The sequence below is a fragment of the Sylvia atricapilla genome, chromosome 15 (genome assembly GCF_009819655.1).
Source record: "Sylvia atricapilla isolate bSylAtr1 chromosome 15, bSylAtr1.pri, whole genome shotgun sequence".
Taxonomy (NCBI): Eukaryota; Metazoa; Chordata; class Aves; order Passeriformes; family Sylviidae; genus Sylvia; species Sylvia atricapilla.
The window spans coordinates 962,832-981,632 of NC_089154.1; the positions used below are offsets into that span (position 1 = coordinate 962,832).

Here is an 18,801-nt window from a genome sequence, read left to right on the forward strand (position 1 = left end):
CTCCCTGAGCCTTTCCCCTGAGTGCTGCCCCTCGGGATAGCAGCGCGTTTATTCTAGCTTCCGTCTTCATGCGGTGCGAGTCACGTCAGAAGGATGAAGATCCTTGTGTCCAAGCAGTCTGTCAGCGCTGTGAGCATAGCGCGGCGGTTTGGGACCCAGAACGGCAGAGCGGGATGTCAGCTAGTGCGCCTCAGGCAACGTTTGCTATTATCTCTCGGAATCCACTTTGCTTCTTTAGACTCTTGCTCTGATTTCTTGTAGCAGTTGTTATCCTGCTCTGGGAGAAAGGCCGGTAACGTCACACTGCATCTCGGTGGCCCAAACAGCCTGTTCTTTCGGCCTCTGAGTATTAACGCAGTTGTAACCACTAGAAATTTCTGAAAGCGATTTGCCTTCTGTGAGTCACAAAATTTGCACCTGTGCTTTAACCTGCTCAATATAAAGGCTGACTATTAAGAAGAGGGAAGGGATGCTCATGCATGATTTCATTGTAGTGCTATGAAAGGGAACATCTGGGGAAGGAAGTGTGGTACCTCAACTTCTAATTGAACCTGTTTCATAAACAAGGTGCTGGACCAGATGCACCAATTAGGGTAGAGTTGTGTCAGATCCTGCAAATTACAATTAGTCACGGTACTAGAGACCAGTTTCTGCATTGTTAGAAGATTTTTGTTGAAGAAATTCCAAGTATCTTTCAAATTTTCTGAAACTGAGGGGAACATTTTTTATTTGTGTCAGAAGGAATCAAGTCCAACAATTTAGAAATGACTGCTGGTAATGTTAGTGTGAAGCATTTTTATTCTTAATGCTTGTGGAATTGGAAGGAAATTCTCCCAGTTCTCCATTTTGAAGACCCATGCAGGGTGCTGCAGGTAGGGGTGAAATGTCCACCTTTCCAAAAGCCCTAATATCCACTATGTAAATAATTTCAATAATTATATTGGTGAAGGCTTGAAAAAGCAAATGTGACACTTGCTAATAGCATACTCATTGTAATTACTTTCATATTAGTATCAAACTTTTTTTTAAAAAAGAAACATTTCAGTTGTGCATCTTTTCAATAACTTTTTTCTTCATTTTAGGTTTTTCAGTAAAAAGATTGTGAAACCAGACTTGCTACAATAATGCAAAATTTCATCCCCTGAAAATGGTATTGTCTTTACACTAGTAGAAAAATAAGTTTGAAGATACACATAATTTTCAAATGTTAAAAAAAATCATTCATACTCCTAGAAATAAATTTGTTTTAATAAAATGAATCCTAGGGTTCCAGTTGTTTATCAGCTTGATTTTTTTTTTTCTCTGCTGTGGGATGAAGTTACCTATTCTTTGCACAATGCTTCATATCATAGCATCTTACGTATATACGCAAAAGCGCACTCATACTTTATTTGCTCTTCAAGAGTTCATTTTCCATGTTTGAGGGATGGAAAAACTGCCTGTCCCATCTTCCCCAGTCCCTACCTAATTTGTGGCTTTTGCGTGGTCCTTGCCTGGTGATTGTGAAGTTCCTCCCTTCCTGCACAGCCACCTTGTAAACCACAGGAAGGCTGCAAACAGCTTTGGCTTTCATTTCCTGTTTCTTCCATGGTTATTTTTATGAGTTCAGGGAGCTGCTTATAGAGCTGCTGATCAAGCAGATATTCAAACTAGGTCTTTTGATGGATATGTGAAAATTGCATTTAGGGTAAAATTGTTAATATGCAGAGGAGCAAAGTGTGAACTGTTGACATAAAGCAGGTTGTAATGTTTTGCATAGTAAGGCTGAAATTTGAACTTGAGGTATCAAAATAAATAGCAGACAGCTAGATGTAAAAATGAATGCAGCCTCAGTTAAAACAGATACCTGGGAGTAATTATGTATTGGGCTTATAGAATCAAGTATGGCCAAGGGCTACTTTTAGGTAGCTATTAAACAGCTTCAAAAGGTAGAAGTTCCCTGAAGCTGGCTCTTTTCATGGGATAGTTTACACTAAACATGCTTAGGTAATTGATGGAAAAGATCAGCATCTTAAAAATTTGTTGTCTGAATATCTGAATGATAGATTAAAGAAATCTGTATTCTTGGGCTGAATCTCTGTTCTTTGGGCATACATAAAATGCTGTGTGTGCTACCTGCTACATTTTATTTACACACAGTCTTCATACAGTGACATTTTTAATTTAAGGACATTTTGTTTTAATTGTTTTATAGTTTATTAGGTGAAAATATTGCTTCCATGACTTCTTAATAATCAGTATTTTAAAACAGAAGGGCAAAGCTTGGTATTTGTTTCGAAAGAAATCTTCCCCTACGTGCACTTTGCGTTTACATTCATGGCATTGTAATATGTGAGGAGTTGAGTCACTTCATTCCAACCCAGTCCATAATTTTAAGAATATGTAGCTAGGAAGAAAGATCTAAAATGCATGCAATTACTTTGAACTCTACACCAAGGTGAGTGTTCCCAGTAGCAGGTTTTTAAGTGGCGTTTATACATCAGTTAGGAAGGGTTTCCTTTAAATTTTTGTCTACTTGTTCCATTGACTTTTAGGTACTGATTGTACTTAGAAATGTCACCTAATAACTTAATATTTTGGTTTCAGTGTCATAACTCAATAAAATGTGTTTCTGATTAAAAAAAAAGGAAGAATGGGAAAATTTTCCTCCAATAATCCATTTCTGCACCTCTGAAACAAGCAAATCCCCCCATGTTCTTTTAATTTGAAAAATTGTTCTACTAATTGTTGTAATTCTTTTTTGTAACTTGAGGAAGAAGAGACCTGTACTCCTGGAAGATGAAGATTCTTTGGGGAATTCATTCTAATGCGCTGGCATATTCCATGACTACCTTAGGTGCTGGAATGATGAACAGCATTTTTAATTTCTACTACGTTAAGCTTTTCCTAAACCGATACAAAATTTCAGAAAGCGCATTTCATATAGCACAGGTACTGTACAACGGAATATTTTGATTACAGTGTTGTGCTATGCATCAGTGTTATTACAACAAAGTGATTCTTTTAATGATGGATTAATTTTGGAACCATTGCAATTAATTAACAGTAAATTGTATTTGACTTTAGTTAATCCATAAGCAATGGAACTTACACATAAAGCACAAAGTCTATAGAGTAAAAATCTCCAGACTTAATTGCTGACAGATTTTTACATTTGGTAGCTTGAAGTAATTTTCTAAACTTGTTTTTAGAAAATTATCTAGATTTTCTGATCTTGCACCTTAGCTCCATAGATAAGTCTGACATTAGTGCTTTCCTATGAACTGCTAAAGTACTTAAATGCTGCATTTATCGTGCAAGTCATTATCCATGTGAGTAACTCTTGTTGTAAATGGTCTCCTGAAAGTAATGGGGCAGCTCATGTTTTGAATTAACTTGCTGTGAGAATAATATCTGAACTTTGCAGGATGAAAGCCTAGATATATAATGTTTTGAAAGAGTGGAGTCTTAGAGACAGTTTATTTCACATGTAGTTGGTCACCTACCTACGTAACTATCTTATTTTTTCAAAATTTCTATGAATACCAATAAGAATTTGTTTTCGAGTCTGTTTTGACCTGAGTAGCTTTTCTATGTATTTATTTCTCTGTCGGTTTCTCTATATAGCTTTTCTCTGTATTTATTTCTGAATAGAGGTTTATTTTAAATCAATGCATTATGTTTGTGTAACCTCTGCAGAGGAATGACAGTAGTGACAAACTCCCTTGTCCGTGGCAGGTCGTGTTCATGATCTGGAACGCCGTCAACGATCCCCTTTTCGGGTACATCCAGGACAACTCCAGGCTGAAGTGCTGCGCGCGGCGGCAGCTCTCCATTTTGTACGGGGCCCCTCTGTACGGGCTGGCCTTCCTGCTGCCCTGGTTCCCCTGGCGGCACTACGAGGCCGGGGACTGGCTGTGCGGCCTGCACCTCGCCGTCGCGCTGTGCGCCTTCGACGGCCTGCTGACCTTCGTGCTGCTGGCGCAGTGCGCGCTCTTCGCCGAGAGCTCCGCCAGGCACGACTGCAGGCTCCGGCTCATCAAGTACAACCAGGTGGCCACGTTAGTCGGGTCCACGAGCGTTCTCTTCTGTGGGCTCGTATCGAATAATATGGAGAACTTGGCTTATTTTCAGGCCTTCGCTGTTTTGGTTGCTGCGCTGGCGACGGCTTGTATGTGTTGCACGGGTAAATACAGCACGAGTCAGTATGAGCAGAGAGAAATTCATACAGAGGATCCGGAAAGCAGTGATGGAGCTTTCTCCTTGGCCTCGGTAGTTTCATTGACGAAACAGATCATGACAGAGAAGAACTTTCTGTGTTTTGTAACAATGAACTTCTTCCAAGTCTTCCACCTGGCCTTCTACAACAATTTCATTATGATCTTTGCGGATAATCTTATTCCTAAGGATGTCCTTTCTTCCTCAGTAAGAAGTATCATGTATGGAGCAGGTTTTATTTGTCCTCAGGTAGGCAGTCATGCTTCTTTATTCCTAGATATGAAATCCTGCTGTTTTAGTAGTTCACAGTATCCATTTAACACTTGAAACAGTGCTGTATTTGCCATGAGGCATTGGCCAAAATGAGTACTAAATCTCACTCCCCAGTCCTCTAGAAGGAAAAAGTACCTCTGTGCAGGCTGATCAAGTGTAAGGTAGAGAGAGCAGGCAGACAGGCTGGTAGAATATCTGTTTAAAATAATGTGAGACATGAGTAGGCAAGGAATGAATGTTTTGTATCCTCCAGTTCTTATAGTATCTAAATGTAAAGGAATGAAAAACATGGCCAGGATCAAACGTTTCTAAAAACAAAATCAAGAGAATTCTGAATTTTTTGGTTTGTGTTCTAATACTGTGCATTACAAATGAAAGACTAAGCTCCTCTTCAAGAAGTTTCTGGAATAAACACAAAATACCAGAAAAAATTATAAAGTATGAAAAGCATTGTTAAAATATGTCGTATGTCAGTCATGGAAACCAAACAAAACTCTAAATAGCTGCTTTTGGAGAATAATACATTCCCATTTATTTTGTTGTTTGGTCTCTCGGTCAACAGTATTTATGGGGAAGAGAGCCCAGTCAGGGATGAGGGGAGGAGTAATGAACTGAAAAGAGAAAAACAACCCAAAAGAGCAATGTGTGAGAACAAGAAAAGCAGCAAAAGTATATCCCACAGAATGTGACCAAACTTGTCTGCAGTAAATAAAAAATTCCTCTGTTCATTGTCTTCTAACTTCTTTCTCTAGATCTTCAAAACCTTCCTCTGTGTTTACTTGTTGGATGTTGAAAGTCAGGATACTCAAAATATGAGTATCCTGACACTCATCATAGGTGCTGATGGTATTCAGGATTTTTTTTAAAATCAGGCTGTTATATTTATTAAATTGTAATGGGTTTTGATAGATAATATTTATAAGAAGATAAATGAAAGTGCAACTGGAATTAAGAGATCAATTTCAGTTCCCATTTGGGCATTTGCATATGAAACATACAGATCCTGAACATATCTTCTGTTCCATAACTCCTTACTGTCTACAATTTCAACTTTTGTCCTTATCACAGGTTTAATAGTTTTGACGTTTTCTCCTGTACATCAGTTAGATAATGAACTGTGGAAATAAATCAGAAGCTACAGAAGTTAAGAAAGCTTAAATAGTTTTACACTTAATATATAGCAATAACTTTTATTGATAAAATCAGTGTGACAGTGTGAAAAAAACAATCTTTCAGAAAAAGCGTCTCTCTCTGCTCCCCAGAGACTCATTGTCTAGAAGGTCACTGAACCGTAGAGGGTTTGCTGTGACCTTATTTTTCTCAGGTTTTGTCCCTTTGAGCTCAAGATACAAAAAGAGAATTCTCTGATGGCAATGTCCTGAACTTCACTTACTGGAAAAGCACCCGACCCTTATAAAATAAAGCTCCTTTTTATGAACTTTGCTTCATTGGCCTCTACTAAACTAGAATTCAGCTTTTGACTTAGGTTCCTTCTAGTACTGGGTATGAGGAATACAACCTGCCTACAAGGAAAATGTTGCTGTAACATAGACAAACAACTTTGGATTTGCATCATTATTATTTTCCTTACAAACACACAGTCTTAGAGACGTGCAAGTAGTGAGGAATTTTCTAAGTCATAAGTACTTCCTGAGACAGGGTTATTTTGCAATTACAGGGAGACAGGAACATGGTGTTTACAATAGCAGACATTACATGATCCCTTAGTATTTCTAGTAGAGGCACTTTTCAGCAAAATCCCTGAAAACAGCCAGAGGAGGAGTATGTTTTAAATTCCTTATAACATGATGTTTTTGTTATACCAGCTTTCCAGATTTGTTTTACCTCCCTGATCAAGTAGAAATCTTGAGCTTTTTTACAATAGCATTTGCCATGGTAATCTTTGTCTGACCGTAGCATCCTGGTTTTATTTGTTATGTTAAAGCACTTCAGTGTGGGAACAATTGTACAAGGAGAATTTTTTCCTGTTCTTCATCTGAATATTACACAGTTCATCTCTGTAACACAGATAAAAGGAGAAAATGTGCATCTTTACACAGTTTGTATATTTGTGACAGAGATGAGGACAATGTATATGTAGATGGTGACAAAGGCCCTTATAATAAAAAGAACATAATTCATTACAGAATGTCCTATTGAAAGTGAAAAGTGGGGAACAATGTAGAAGAACTTAATTTTTGTTCATACTATAATCAGCACTTAATACAATTTTCATGAGTTAGGCAGTCAGTAGGTTCTCAGAATCTACTCCTTGCCAAGATTGTCAAAATTAAGACTCAGCCAAGCACAAGCACTGGCCTCTGCCTTTCTCTACTTGCTTAGTTAAAGCTGTCCTAGTGAGCTTGCTTTGCCAGCTTAAAAGTCATGCTTGATTTCTGTAAATGTCAATGAAAATAGTAATATTAATGAAGAAGCAATTACTGAAAATACATGTTCTCAGCAATTAAATGGCAAGAAGCTTGATTTACAGTTATCATACTGCAATAATACTTCAAGAGAGATCAAAAGTAAAGATCACATGCATTAGATAATAGTTTGGCATTGTGGGTAACAGTGGTTTCCCTCAGGATATAAGCAGTTCTCAGTGGCTAGTTTTTGAGTTAAAGGGAACTGTACCTAATAGAGGAAGAATAGAATGAGCCAGTAGAGGGTTATCTTTGTTCAGTTTTTATTTTTTTATTTTGTTGAACTTCTTAGGGTCATTGTTTGGGGTTTGTTTTGTTTTTTTTTTTTTTTTTTTTCTTTAAAGGATATTAATTATGTCAGGTCTGTGTTTTATAGCTTTCCTAATGCTGAGACACTTTCCATCTTTTCATCCTGTATGTGTATATATTGTCTTTTCAGTGCCTTGTTCTTCTCAGTCATGCTTCGTTGAAGAAGTTTGGTTATTACAGAATCATCTTGTTTTCCTTTTATTATGAAGGCGTAGCTGCTGCTGTCATGTGTCTTCTAGGGCAAGAGCACTATTATCTGCTGGCATTTTATGTCACAACAAACATGTAAGTAAATCCACTCCCCTGTTCATAGACACAGGTGAAATACTTCTAACAGCTGGCATTTCCTTTTATTACCATGAAGATTCTGCCTCTGCTTTCATGGTTTTCATTCTATTTCACTTATCAGAAAAGTTGAAACTCCAGTTACAGCTTTTTTTCTTTTCAGCTTTCATTTTGTTCTGTTTCAGTTTTTAATTTCTGCTTGAAATAAAAAAAGCCTAAAATGCAAACAGCAATTACAGATTGCAGGCACATGCCTCCAATCACTTCAAGCTGAGAGGCAAGGGAAGGAGGATCTCATGTTTTCTACAGACATGGAAGAGCTCAGCAGAGGAACTCCCCAGGGACTGTTTACTAGGAGAGCTCAGACATCCCCCTGTTTTGTAGAACACTTGTGTGCTGCACTGCAGGCAAATAGGGGTAGCTCAAGGTGTCTGTTGAGTAAGCAGCACTGAGTCCCGTTTCCACTGGTGCTCAGGAGTAAGATGCCAAGCAGTAGTATTTTCATAGAAGTATATAATGATACATGGAAAACCTTATTTCAAGATAAAGAGCTGTTTGTATCAAAATATTGTTACAGTACTTTGTTTTTATTTCTTGATGTTCTCTTTCATTGTTGTCTTTCAACATGCTCTTTCCTGCCCTCCTTTTCTTTGTCTTTCCATCCCCACCCCGTTTTCATTCTTATTTTCAGTATTGCAGTCGTGGGCTACTCTAACACTGAGTTGTGTGGACAATAAATTGAATTTCATTATCTGCATGTTTTAAATGATGAAGATGTGTTTTGATTTCTCCAAGAAAAATTTCTGAGGTATCTAAAGTCTGTAAGTTTAAAGTGCTAGTTGTTCAAAGTACCTTGTTAGTAAAAATCACATCACATCTAAAATTTAATAACACACAGAAACTGTAATATTTGAGGTTATTGTTTCCTTTGGCTATTCATTAAGAATCAGCTTTGTATGTGTGTGTTTAAATGCAGATCTATATGCATCTATATAGACTGTAAATACATATAAAGGAATGCATGCAAACTATTCTTTCTATTCTAATTCTTCCGCCTTGAAGTTTATCTTCTGCATGGTCATGTCTTTTCCAGATTTCAAGAGCAAATTTTCAGTTTTCCCCTTTTCTGAGGTGTTTCTTTTCTCCTGATAATTTTAAATGGCATTTTCTGATAATGTAAATTTATTGTCAAAGTATTCACAACCTTTAACACCAATGTCTAGCAAAAAAAAGAAGAAACTCTCACCCCACTTTTAGGTTTGCATATTGATTTCTAATTCTCAGCTAAGAACAGATCTGGTAATGCTTTCAGATACATCACCATGTTTTAAAAGAACATCTCAGCTTTGTGTGTTTGCTGAATATCAGTGTTGGTGTGCTTGTGCTAGAATGTCAGTTAAAATTTCATTATAAAGTGAATATAAGAACTATGAACATCTTCAATATTTTGTTTTTCTTTAGGGTAATTGTGCAAGCTTCATTTAGCTTGTTCAATTTGCCTTTGGCAGATATTGTTGATGAAGATTTAATAAAGCACAAGAGGAGGTATGTCAGTCATTACCTGTTTTTAATCATGCTGTTTGCCTTGTTACTCTTTGGTAATAAATTATGTCAAAGTAAAGACAGTAAATGATCTAGGGTCCTTGATGCAGAAGGACTTTTTGTGAAAGTAACTTCACTTGGCATAAGAGAAGATCAGATCTTGAGTAAAGTTTCCTGCAGTTACTTCAGTAGAGTCATTTTAACAGATTATTAGGTCATTTCTCTTTTTTATTATACTATAATATAAGCCAAGTCCTTCAATTTTTTGTGGCTTTATTTTTGTTAGCTTCAATTGAATTACTTTGTGTCCAGATACATCTATAATCATGTGTGGAATTTTCTGAATAAGGCCTTTTCAAGATAGGTAAAGTGCAGATTTCAAAGTCTTAACTGGTTCCTTTATCTCCCTGAAATAAAAGTGATAAAACCTGCTGCAGAGTAGCATATTGCAACTCACTGATCTTTTGGATTTTTATCAAAGTGCACATAACTTCCTGTTGGTTCCATCAATTGTTATGTAAGTGTAGATTCAGTCCTGTTAAAGAACTTCCCCTCAAAGGCACGATCTGTTGCTTTCATGAGGGAGAAATCACCTCATTTTTCTGGGCTATGCATGCAAAATCTTCAGCTGTCATTAATTCTCCATGCACTCTTCAGTCTAATTCAACTTCAGTAATTACTCAAAGTGCACAAAGTTGAATTTAAGTACGAGTCACTTCAGAATTGGGGCCTAGCTGTGTCTGTGTATATATATATTTATATATACACACACCCCACAGAGGTTTATAATCCTTGATTTCCAGATAATTTTAAATAATTTAAATGTTAATTTTAAATGTTTAGATCTGTTTGCTGTAATGTGTGAACTAGATAAATCTAAGGATCATGATATTTAGCATTTGCATATTAACAGGATTTCAAGCGTTTTAAAATCACGATTGTAATTAATACACTAATAAGTTTTTCTTGTGCATTGATTTGTTTTTTCCCCAAAATATTTTAGATTCCCGCTTTCCTCTATGGTTTTTGGTACCAATGCTCTATTTACCAAGCCTGCCCAATCTTTGGCTCCAATGGTTGTGGTTACAATACTAAATCATTATGGATATTATAACCTGAATAATGTACCTGGTCATCCTGATATAAGGTGAGTTCAAAAGAGATACTTTAGATCTTAGAAAATAACATTAAATACTCCTGTCATCTAAAAAGCAAATTGATCAGCAATTAGTTTGCATCAACTGCACTTCAAAAAATAAACACTTTAAAAATGTTTATTGGTTGTTTTTGTCTGTGTAGAAATAAAATTGTTTTTAAAAGAGTAAACCATTTATTAAACAATATAGGATATTGTTAGAATATCTATATTGTTATTGTTATATATATCTATATTGTTATTGTCAGAATATCTGCCTAATTTTGAAAAGCAAAGGATACCTTTCATCCCCTGGCTTTCTGCAAAAAAAGAAAAAAAATCTTTGAGATCATCTAATAGCTCTTACTGGGATACATGTTGTTCTGGCTTCTGCATTTTGTTTACCTCATAAACCTACTTCTTTAAATATGTAATATATATTGTTGATCAGATCCATTTTTTGTTTGAGAGAAAGCAGTGTAATCACTGGAGTGAGGGAATTTGCCTTGAGTAGGAGTGTATAATTTTGGCTCCAATACTCTTTACTATTCTAATGCTAATGATTTCATTGCAGTCTCTGGAGAGACTGCATAAAGCTGTGGTTGCTGGACACGTGGGGACTTTTAAAAAATAAATAAACAGGGAATAAGCACATTGAAAGGGTCACATTTATGAGCATCAGGAGGAGCTGGCAACATAAGGAATAACTGAAGTCAGGGCTAAATGGAAAACTCAGTCCTGATTAGGATTTACTTGAGGAAACAACATGAATATCCTAAAAACTACATAGCTTCCTAAATTTTTAGTAAAAACCTAAAGAAGCAGATTAACACAATTTTATATAAACTTTTTTGGAGAGAGATCTGGTTATGTGTCACCTAAGGTTAGGAGAACATTCTGTATTTGAGGAATTTTCTAAAAAAATGTATGAGGACAAGCATGACATAAAGGAACAACAGGTGGTCTTCAGAAATGCATCCAGGCAGAAGCAAAGGCAGCTTAAGTTTGAGGCTATGTGTGAGAGCAGCTTATTTTAATACATTCTGTAGAGAGCCAGTGAGATGATGTGAAGAGGACATGAACCTCATTATAATGTCAAATATGATGAGTGATTTTTGCAGAAGAGTGGTAAGTTGAACTGGATGTGGATATGAGAGGGCTGAATATATTCATCTTGATGATTCAGAGAAATTCAGATTTGAAACATAAAAACTGCAGTTCTGATCCCTTTCAATCAGAGAAATGATGCCTTTGTGGATAGATTTTGAATCACAGAAGTCATAAATCTTTCTTGCCTAGTAAATATCTCCTGGACTATAGCAACATTAAATTTATTTTATAGAGAGTTGAAATACTTGGAATGCTCAATCTATAAAACCTGTGTTTTCACTTGAGTCATGCTGAAATTTTATTTATTTCACTTGGGCCGGGAACAGCTTAAAAAATACACAAAGCTGAGACTGGTGAATCAGAGCACCTGAAATAGATTATGTATTTCTCTTGCCCACTCTTTCAAAAATCGTTTCTTAAATATGAAGCAGTTTGCCTGTGTTTCTTGTATATGTAGTGTGTGAATGGGTTTTCCTTTGCTTGCAAATGGAGTACAGGGTTGATACACAACCCATAAAGACCAGAAAACTCTTAAGTTGTTTCTAGGGAGTCAGTTTGCCCTTGGCAATGTACTCAGACCGTTGACTGAGATAAAATTGTTTATATGTATTAAAAAGCTATTGGCTGATCTTGTATTTCAGCCATAGGCAGACAGTTAAAATGGACTTGCCCGAAGACAAAGTTGTTTGAGGACAAACAGAAACTAAATACAAGAGATTGTTTAAAATATGCTCAAACTGTTCTGGAGAAAAAAAGGCATTTCACACATGTGAATTACATAAAATGAAGTATTATGACCCATGACCCATGCCAGTACAATCTCAGCTCTGTCCTTCCTCCTCCTCCAAAATTGGCAATATCTATTAAGGGTTTTGGAAAGCATTTGCTTTATTAGGTGTAGTGGCAGTGAATTGTGAAGATAGTACAGAGGACCCTTATTCTGCATTAACAAAATGTTTGGGCCCTGAATAAATATGTCTGAAGAGTTTCCAGCAATGTTGTTTGCTGGGACAAGGCACAATATGAAGTCTATACACTATTTGCTGCATTCTGAAATATTTTTTAAGAATTTATTTTACTAATAATTCTTACTATGTCTTGACCTGAGAGTTAAACTGTAGCAACAATGATGGAGCAGGTAACCCTGGAAACCTCCAGGCACAATAAGGACAATAAAATGCTCAGTAATAGCCAGCATGGCTCCACCAAGGGGAAGTGATGCTTGACCAACTTGATAAACTTCTGCAGTTCAATGACTTCCTGGTGGGCAGGACTGAGCCTCAGAAGTTTGGGGATGACACAAAGCTGGGGCTGTGGCAGGTGCACAGAGGGTCACACTGCCATCTGCACAGTGGGGGGATCTCAGCAGGCTGGAGAAATGGTACTGGGGCTGCATTAGACAAAGTCCTGCCAGCACCCACTGTGCCACATCCCTAGGAAATGTGCTCACTACACAGAAGTTCAGCACTTTGTCATGGAAATTGGTTTTTAATACCCTTAAAATTTGAGCAATACTTTGTTGAATGGAGTGTCCTGATTTTTCCTTTCTTCTATCATCATAGCAAAGCAGTATGTGCCCTGTATGGCTTGAGATGTTTTTTGTTCTTGTTTGGGTTTGGGTGTTTTTTTTTTAGTTTGCCTTGATTTTTTTTTTTCTTTACTATGGAAAAGATGCCTAGTTTAAAACCTCCCTCTTCTGGTGAGCCACTGCAACTACCACCAGCTTCTCTTGAGAGTGCTTTTCAAACTGGTTCTTCAGAATAAAGTTATTTGGCAGCAACTCTTCATTATTTATTGAAGGCACTTTAAACTGTTAATGCTTTCATATTGAATTACTGAACTACCTGACATTCTGTTCAGAGTGATTTCAGGGGTGTTTAGGGAAACGTATGTTTTACTCCTGCATGTGCAAAAAAAAGATAGATGTGGAAATTGCTTAATTGACTTGTTCAGCTGTAATCATGATAAGAATCCAAGCTCTGTTCTTGATTTATCCCAGTCCCTTAAGGAAATATTTTCCCATTCCTTGTTTTCTGTATTACAGATATTTTTTCATAATTCCTGCAATAACTTAAGGTTTTACAGTACAATAGGTAATATTGTTTTCTTAAATCAGCATCATTCCAGTGAAACCAAATCAGGATTGCACAGCGTGAGTGATTTTGCAGACGTGTAAAGATGGAATATGTTAGTACTGAAAACTGCAATCCTCTTTTGTGTGCAGAACAGGCCAAATGCAGGTCCCAACATCCTGTTAACTGTGTCTGAGTCCTGTTCTCACCGTTAGGTGGTTAAATAATGTGTCTGTCTCCCTGCTGGCACTGCTCCTTGCAGTCCCTGGGAGCAGTTGTGCCAGAGCTGGGGATGCTGTGGGCTCCTTCCCCTGTAGGTGCACTGGAAATGCATTTGGATAGAGGCCAGTAAACAACTCCAAATGGTCGATTATTGTCACTGCCAATAAACATTGGCTATGGACCAGTGGCCTGCTAGTGAACACTTCCAGTCATAAATGCAATTGCCCAAATGATTAAGTGATTCACTTGTGAGCCTGTGGGCTTTTGTTTTCTAATGTAGCATTAGCATGTACATGACTTGAGATAAACTGTGCTCATTTATGAGCCTGTGTCTGTACTAAGGACAGAATCTGGGCTTTGTTGGAGGTTGCAAACATTTTTTTCTGTTAAACTGAGTGAGACATTAAGTGATTCTTTCATGATTCAGATGAGCTCTTAGGTTTTATTCAAAAATCTGCTCAAGGTTTGGGGTATTTTTCACAGATTTCAGGTTTTTTGGACCATGTCCATAGCTGTTCTGAGTCTCTTATCTCATCCCTGAATGCTAAGGAAAAAAATTAGAAAGGAACATAAACTGCCTCATGGAGAGAAAGTTCACTTAGGGGCTGTTTCTCAGCTTGAGTTGACTTTCCTGATATTTAAGTAATTAGAATCCCATAATTAACAGAATGCAAGTAGATAATGATTTCAGCCACTACATGAATGCCAAAATGCATGCTTTGAGCTGTCAGAAACCATACTGCTCATAAAAAGGAGCTCATTTAATTCCTGTATTTTCTTTCTTCATTCATATTTGCTGATGCTTTTATTTATTTTTCATTAGAGAAGATTTAGATGAGGAAATGCCATGCATTCATTATAAAAAAATGAAAACTAGTGGTAATTTCACATGTATTTTTCTGTGGCTTATATTATCTTGTAATCATTTATTTTAAAACCAAATTAAATAAGGCCTGATATCTCAAACAGCCCTTGAAACCACACCTGAATTTTGTGCAATTATCATTACTTTTATCTAGCACTGAGCAACTAAAACAACACACTATGTGGATAGTTAGTGGCACAGATTTCAACTCAAATAAATTAATTTCATGTTCAAATGTTTGCTTCCCTTTTCTCCTTTCCTTTCTCTTCCAGATTTTTCAGTCTTACTAAACTTTTTGGATGCTCTGTTCTATAATTGGATGAAATTTGCTTAAATTGATTTTTATATTACATAATTAGGAAAATATTGAACAGGATTCTTAGGTTGTATTAAAATTAACTCTTTGTGTGCTAAGTGGCTGAATTCCTCCCAGCTATAGAAAACAGTATACAATACATATCTGCATGTAGAATTAGAAAATACATAAGATATCTCTATTTTTTTTTACTTAGAAATGACTTAGAATATGACTTAGAACATTGACAGTAGCATGTCTATGTGTTTATAATGGGAATGCTTTAAAAATAACTTGTTTAGTGACCATGGAAGTTAATCTTCATATTGAAAGCTGTGTTCTCATTTGTTTCAGTAGGTCATTTTTAGATCTCCATGATGCCATGTTCTACCTGGTCTGTCTGGTTCCCTTCTGCATTGCAGTCCTTCAGATCCTGACCTGGACTCCCTTTTCAATCCAGAACAGCCACCTGGCAGCTCCACAGTAAATATGGAACCAGTGGTCAGTGCATCTCCTGCTGAACCACGAGAGAGTTCAGTAAGTTTTTCATGTGAGAAAGCAAAATTGCAAGATGAAACACAGTTCGAGCTGTTTCAGTAAAACTGCATTTTCAGTCTCTGTAGACTGTGAGTCCCATTCAGCCTTAATGCTGAGCCTACACAAGACTTTTCTAGTTCAGTTGCTTTCTGTTAAGGGGTTTTATGCTTAATTACTTTAAGTAATTTCTAGTGTATAATGATTCCTGTTAACTCATTTGAAGAAAGGATATGGCAGATCAGGGAAAGGGATCCCAACCCAGCACCTGGACTTTCTGAAGCTTACTGCTGGATTAATTTTGCCATGCTGATAAAATGGCAAATTCTGAAGTTAATCTGGAAGATCCCAGTGAACATCCCTCATGGAAGGCAGGGAGATGAAGAGAAAAATTTACATGGTGTCTAGCTGGCCAGTATCAAGGGAAATCTGACAGCTACCATGGGAAGAGCCAAGAGTAATTAACTACCCTGAAAGTCTGTATAAAGCTAAAGAAGAAAAGGATTCAGATGCTGTTCAGTGTTGCTCAGTATGAAAAAAGCTCCCTAAGTCCTCACTGGCTTCCCGAATCTCTGGTTGGTGGAAGGTCAGTGCAGTTTTCTGGCTTTAAATGGGAAAATAATTTTGAAGGTATCCTATAGTTAGTGCTTCATACAGAATGTCATTGTGGCAAGGACAGCTTTAGTCTGTGGGTGTACAGTTCAGCTCTTGAACAAATGTAAGCACACACAGTTACTAAACCAAGCTCTACCTGTTCAATGGTGTTACATTGGCAAACTCATTTGATGTGTAACAATTCATGTTACTTTCCGAATCATCAAGTTGAAGTTATTTAATTTCTGATTAATTCTTATCAGTTAGGATTTTAAATAAATCCTGTAATTTTTATAAAATAAATGGGTTTTGGCAAAATTTCAGAAACATTTGAGTCCTCTCTTCATTTTACAGGTTGTAATGATAAGACACATTAGCATGTTTACAGTACTTCCATTTAATCAATATTATTCTTCCTCCGGTATACCCATGGTGTAATTGTGCAGTGATAAACACCTTTAGCATAATACAGTCACTGCATTTTTGTATTTTGTTTTGCCTGGGCACCTTTCTTAGGGACTGCCACTTAAAAGTACAAGAGCATTGTGTGGATTCCAGTTTTAAAAGACTGAGACAGCTGATTTTCAAGGCTCTGCACTTACTGTTACAGGTAACTTGGAAAAGAAAGGAGTGTAAGAAATGGCTCTGCATAATTTAATGAAGAAGTTTGAGATCTGAAATACCAGAGTTGAAAAAAGCTTTCATTTGTGCCTCAGCTTTTACATTTGCAGAGTAGAAAAAACATAATTTCCTTGCCTTTTGTGAAGTGTGAACTGCTTTCAAGGCGATGAATGCAAAAGTGGGAGATCGTCATTAAATATTTAGAAATCCAAATGAATCCTTTGATAGGAATATGAAGATTTATGTTAAAATGTAAGAAGCCAGAACTGTGGCAAAGTTTGAAGCTGCCTTATCTGGTTTTTATCTCTCTTGTCAGAGACACTGTTGCCCCGCAATTTGCACTGTGCATGCTAACAGCGTTACGTGCACACGCAGCATCACTTGTGTAAATACTCTGTCGATAGGTAAATACAAATAGCAGAGCAGACACAGCCTGTGTGTTTAGGGTTTGAATTAGAAAAGATCTCCTGCATTATATGTATGTATTTCATATCTGAGAGGCAGGAATGGAAGTCAAAGGAATTTAAGTTAATAGTCTTTGTTTCATTATATGAAACAGTCTTCTCCTTGACAGTTCCTTTAAAATGTAGAATAGTCTCTTTTATCTTTACTGTTTCTGTATTTCCTAAATTTCCCATGTTCATCCTATCCTCATAGAATATATATTTTAACACATATACAATAAAATAATGTTATTGTACCACAAATAGGGTTTGTTAGGTGACTGTGTTAGCTATTTCTAATATTAAGTTATTAGAATATAGTGTTACAACTTGAAAGAGTACCATGCTATACAACAGGAAATCTAATAAGTGGCTAATTTAAGAGTCAAAATTACATCAAGAATTCATTGAAATAATCAGAATTCTTTTTTCTGGAAACTGTCTGGTAAAGTTACCATTAATTTGCTGAAATAAAAAAGGAGTAAGGAGTGATAGGACTCAATGCACTGTTTGAATAGGCTCTACAGTCTGCTGCATGTCAAGAATTCCTGCAAGAAAAGTACATAATCAAAGCCTTCTAAGCAAGACAGCCTGAAGATAGGAGACATTATCTGTAGAATAAACCAGTTTGGGAAAAAAAAAATCTGAGAACTACAAGTCAAAATATTTATTATGTAAAATATTAATAATTTTCCAAGTTTATTATGCACTATTCTCCCATTTGTCTGTCCTATTTCCCTGGTTATAAGGGTAGGGGAAATGTCTTTTAGAGCATCAATAGTCAATCCCAACGAGGACTGGAAGACTGCTTCAAATTTGGGTAGTGGTCTTCCTACAGGAATGGAAGGTTGGCTCTGTGCTGTGACTGACATTGCTTATTCTCCATTTCTCTGTCACCCACTAAAGTTTGTTATCTTCTGCTAAACCTACATGATAGGTTTTGGCTGTGAATCAAGTAAAGGATGATCAAAGGCAAAAGTTCAGTGTCTTGCAACAGCTGGTTTCCCTGCTTTCTCTCCTTATTAGCCAACAGTATCTGAGCTTGAACTCCCACTGCTGGAAAAATGCCTCCATTTAATCTTGATAATTTAAGAGTGTCTAAAATAGTCTCATAACTGATAAAGAGGTTGTGAGTGTGTGTATAGTATAAAATATGAAATGCTATAGTAAGCTCAGAGGAGGAGAAATGTGATGCTTGAATCCTATTCTTATAGTTTCCCTATAAATTCTGAGAACATGGAACTTAATACACAATAAATTTTATTTATTGAAAATCAATAAGCAGAAATGTCTGCTAGACTTAAAAGGATGTTGCCCAATAGACACTAAAGAATGTTAGTCTAATATAGTAGTAATATAATATATGAGCAATGATAGAGTGAAAATATTGAATAAATGACAACAAAGCATATTTAATTTTAAGTGAGGGAGAATGATGTTTTGTGGAGCTTACAAGCCCACATCTGTTCTGGTCTTGTACAAAATGACCATCCCAGTGTCCTGCTGCCCTGATTGTGGAGCTGCTCAGTAATTCATGAATGTACTGTGCTGACATGGCTGGTAGGAATGTTTACATTTAAATACAGACTGCTGTCAGGAAAGACAAGCAGGAAGGGGAAGGAAAACTTCAGATAAGCCACATCTCCATAAAGTACTTCTAAGCACTTCCTTGCATAATTAAGCCAGCTCGGGGACAAGGCTTAGTAGTACATGCAGGCAAAAGAATTCCAGCTGGTTTGGTAAAGGAACATGCAACTGAGTCTGGGGGAGTTATCCTGAGGGCCTCAACAGACCCACAGCTAGGTTACCTTTGGGGGAGAGGATTTTAGATATCTGTGTTTACCTTAAAGACCTCTTTCTGGTAATCCCTTTCTTGTT

General features: G+C 36.7%; 1 protein-coding gene across 2 annotated transcripts; it reads left to right on the plus strand.

Moving 5' to 3' along the window:
* Nucleotides 1–2,769: 2,769 nt before the first annotated feature.
* On the plus strand, nucleotides 2,770–16,160 carry LOC136367849 (transmembrane protein 180-like). Of its 2 annotated transcripts, none has more exons than XM_066329663.1 (6): nucleotides 2,770–2,931; nucleotides 3,718–4,446; nucleotides 7,336–7,490; nucleotides 8,952–9,035; nucleotides 10,036–10,179; nucleotides 15,086–16,160. In XM_066329663.1, exons 1-6 carry the CDS (start codon nucleotides 2,779–2,781, stop codon nucleotides 15,216–15,218), a joined length of 1,398 nt encoding a protein of 465 aa, XP_066185760.1. In that variant the 5' UTR covers nucleotides 2,770–2,778; the 3' UTR covers nucleotides 15,219–16,160. The 2 variants fall into 2 exon arrangements, with proteins under 2 accessions (XP_066185760.1, XP_066185761.1); XM_066329664.1 differs by having other exon boundaries at nucleotides 15,089–16,160.
* Nucleotides 16,161–18,801: the final 2,641 nt, after the last annotated feature.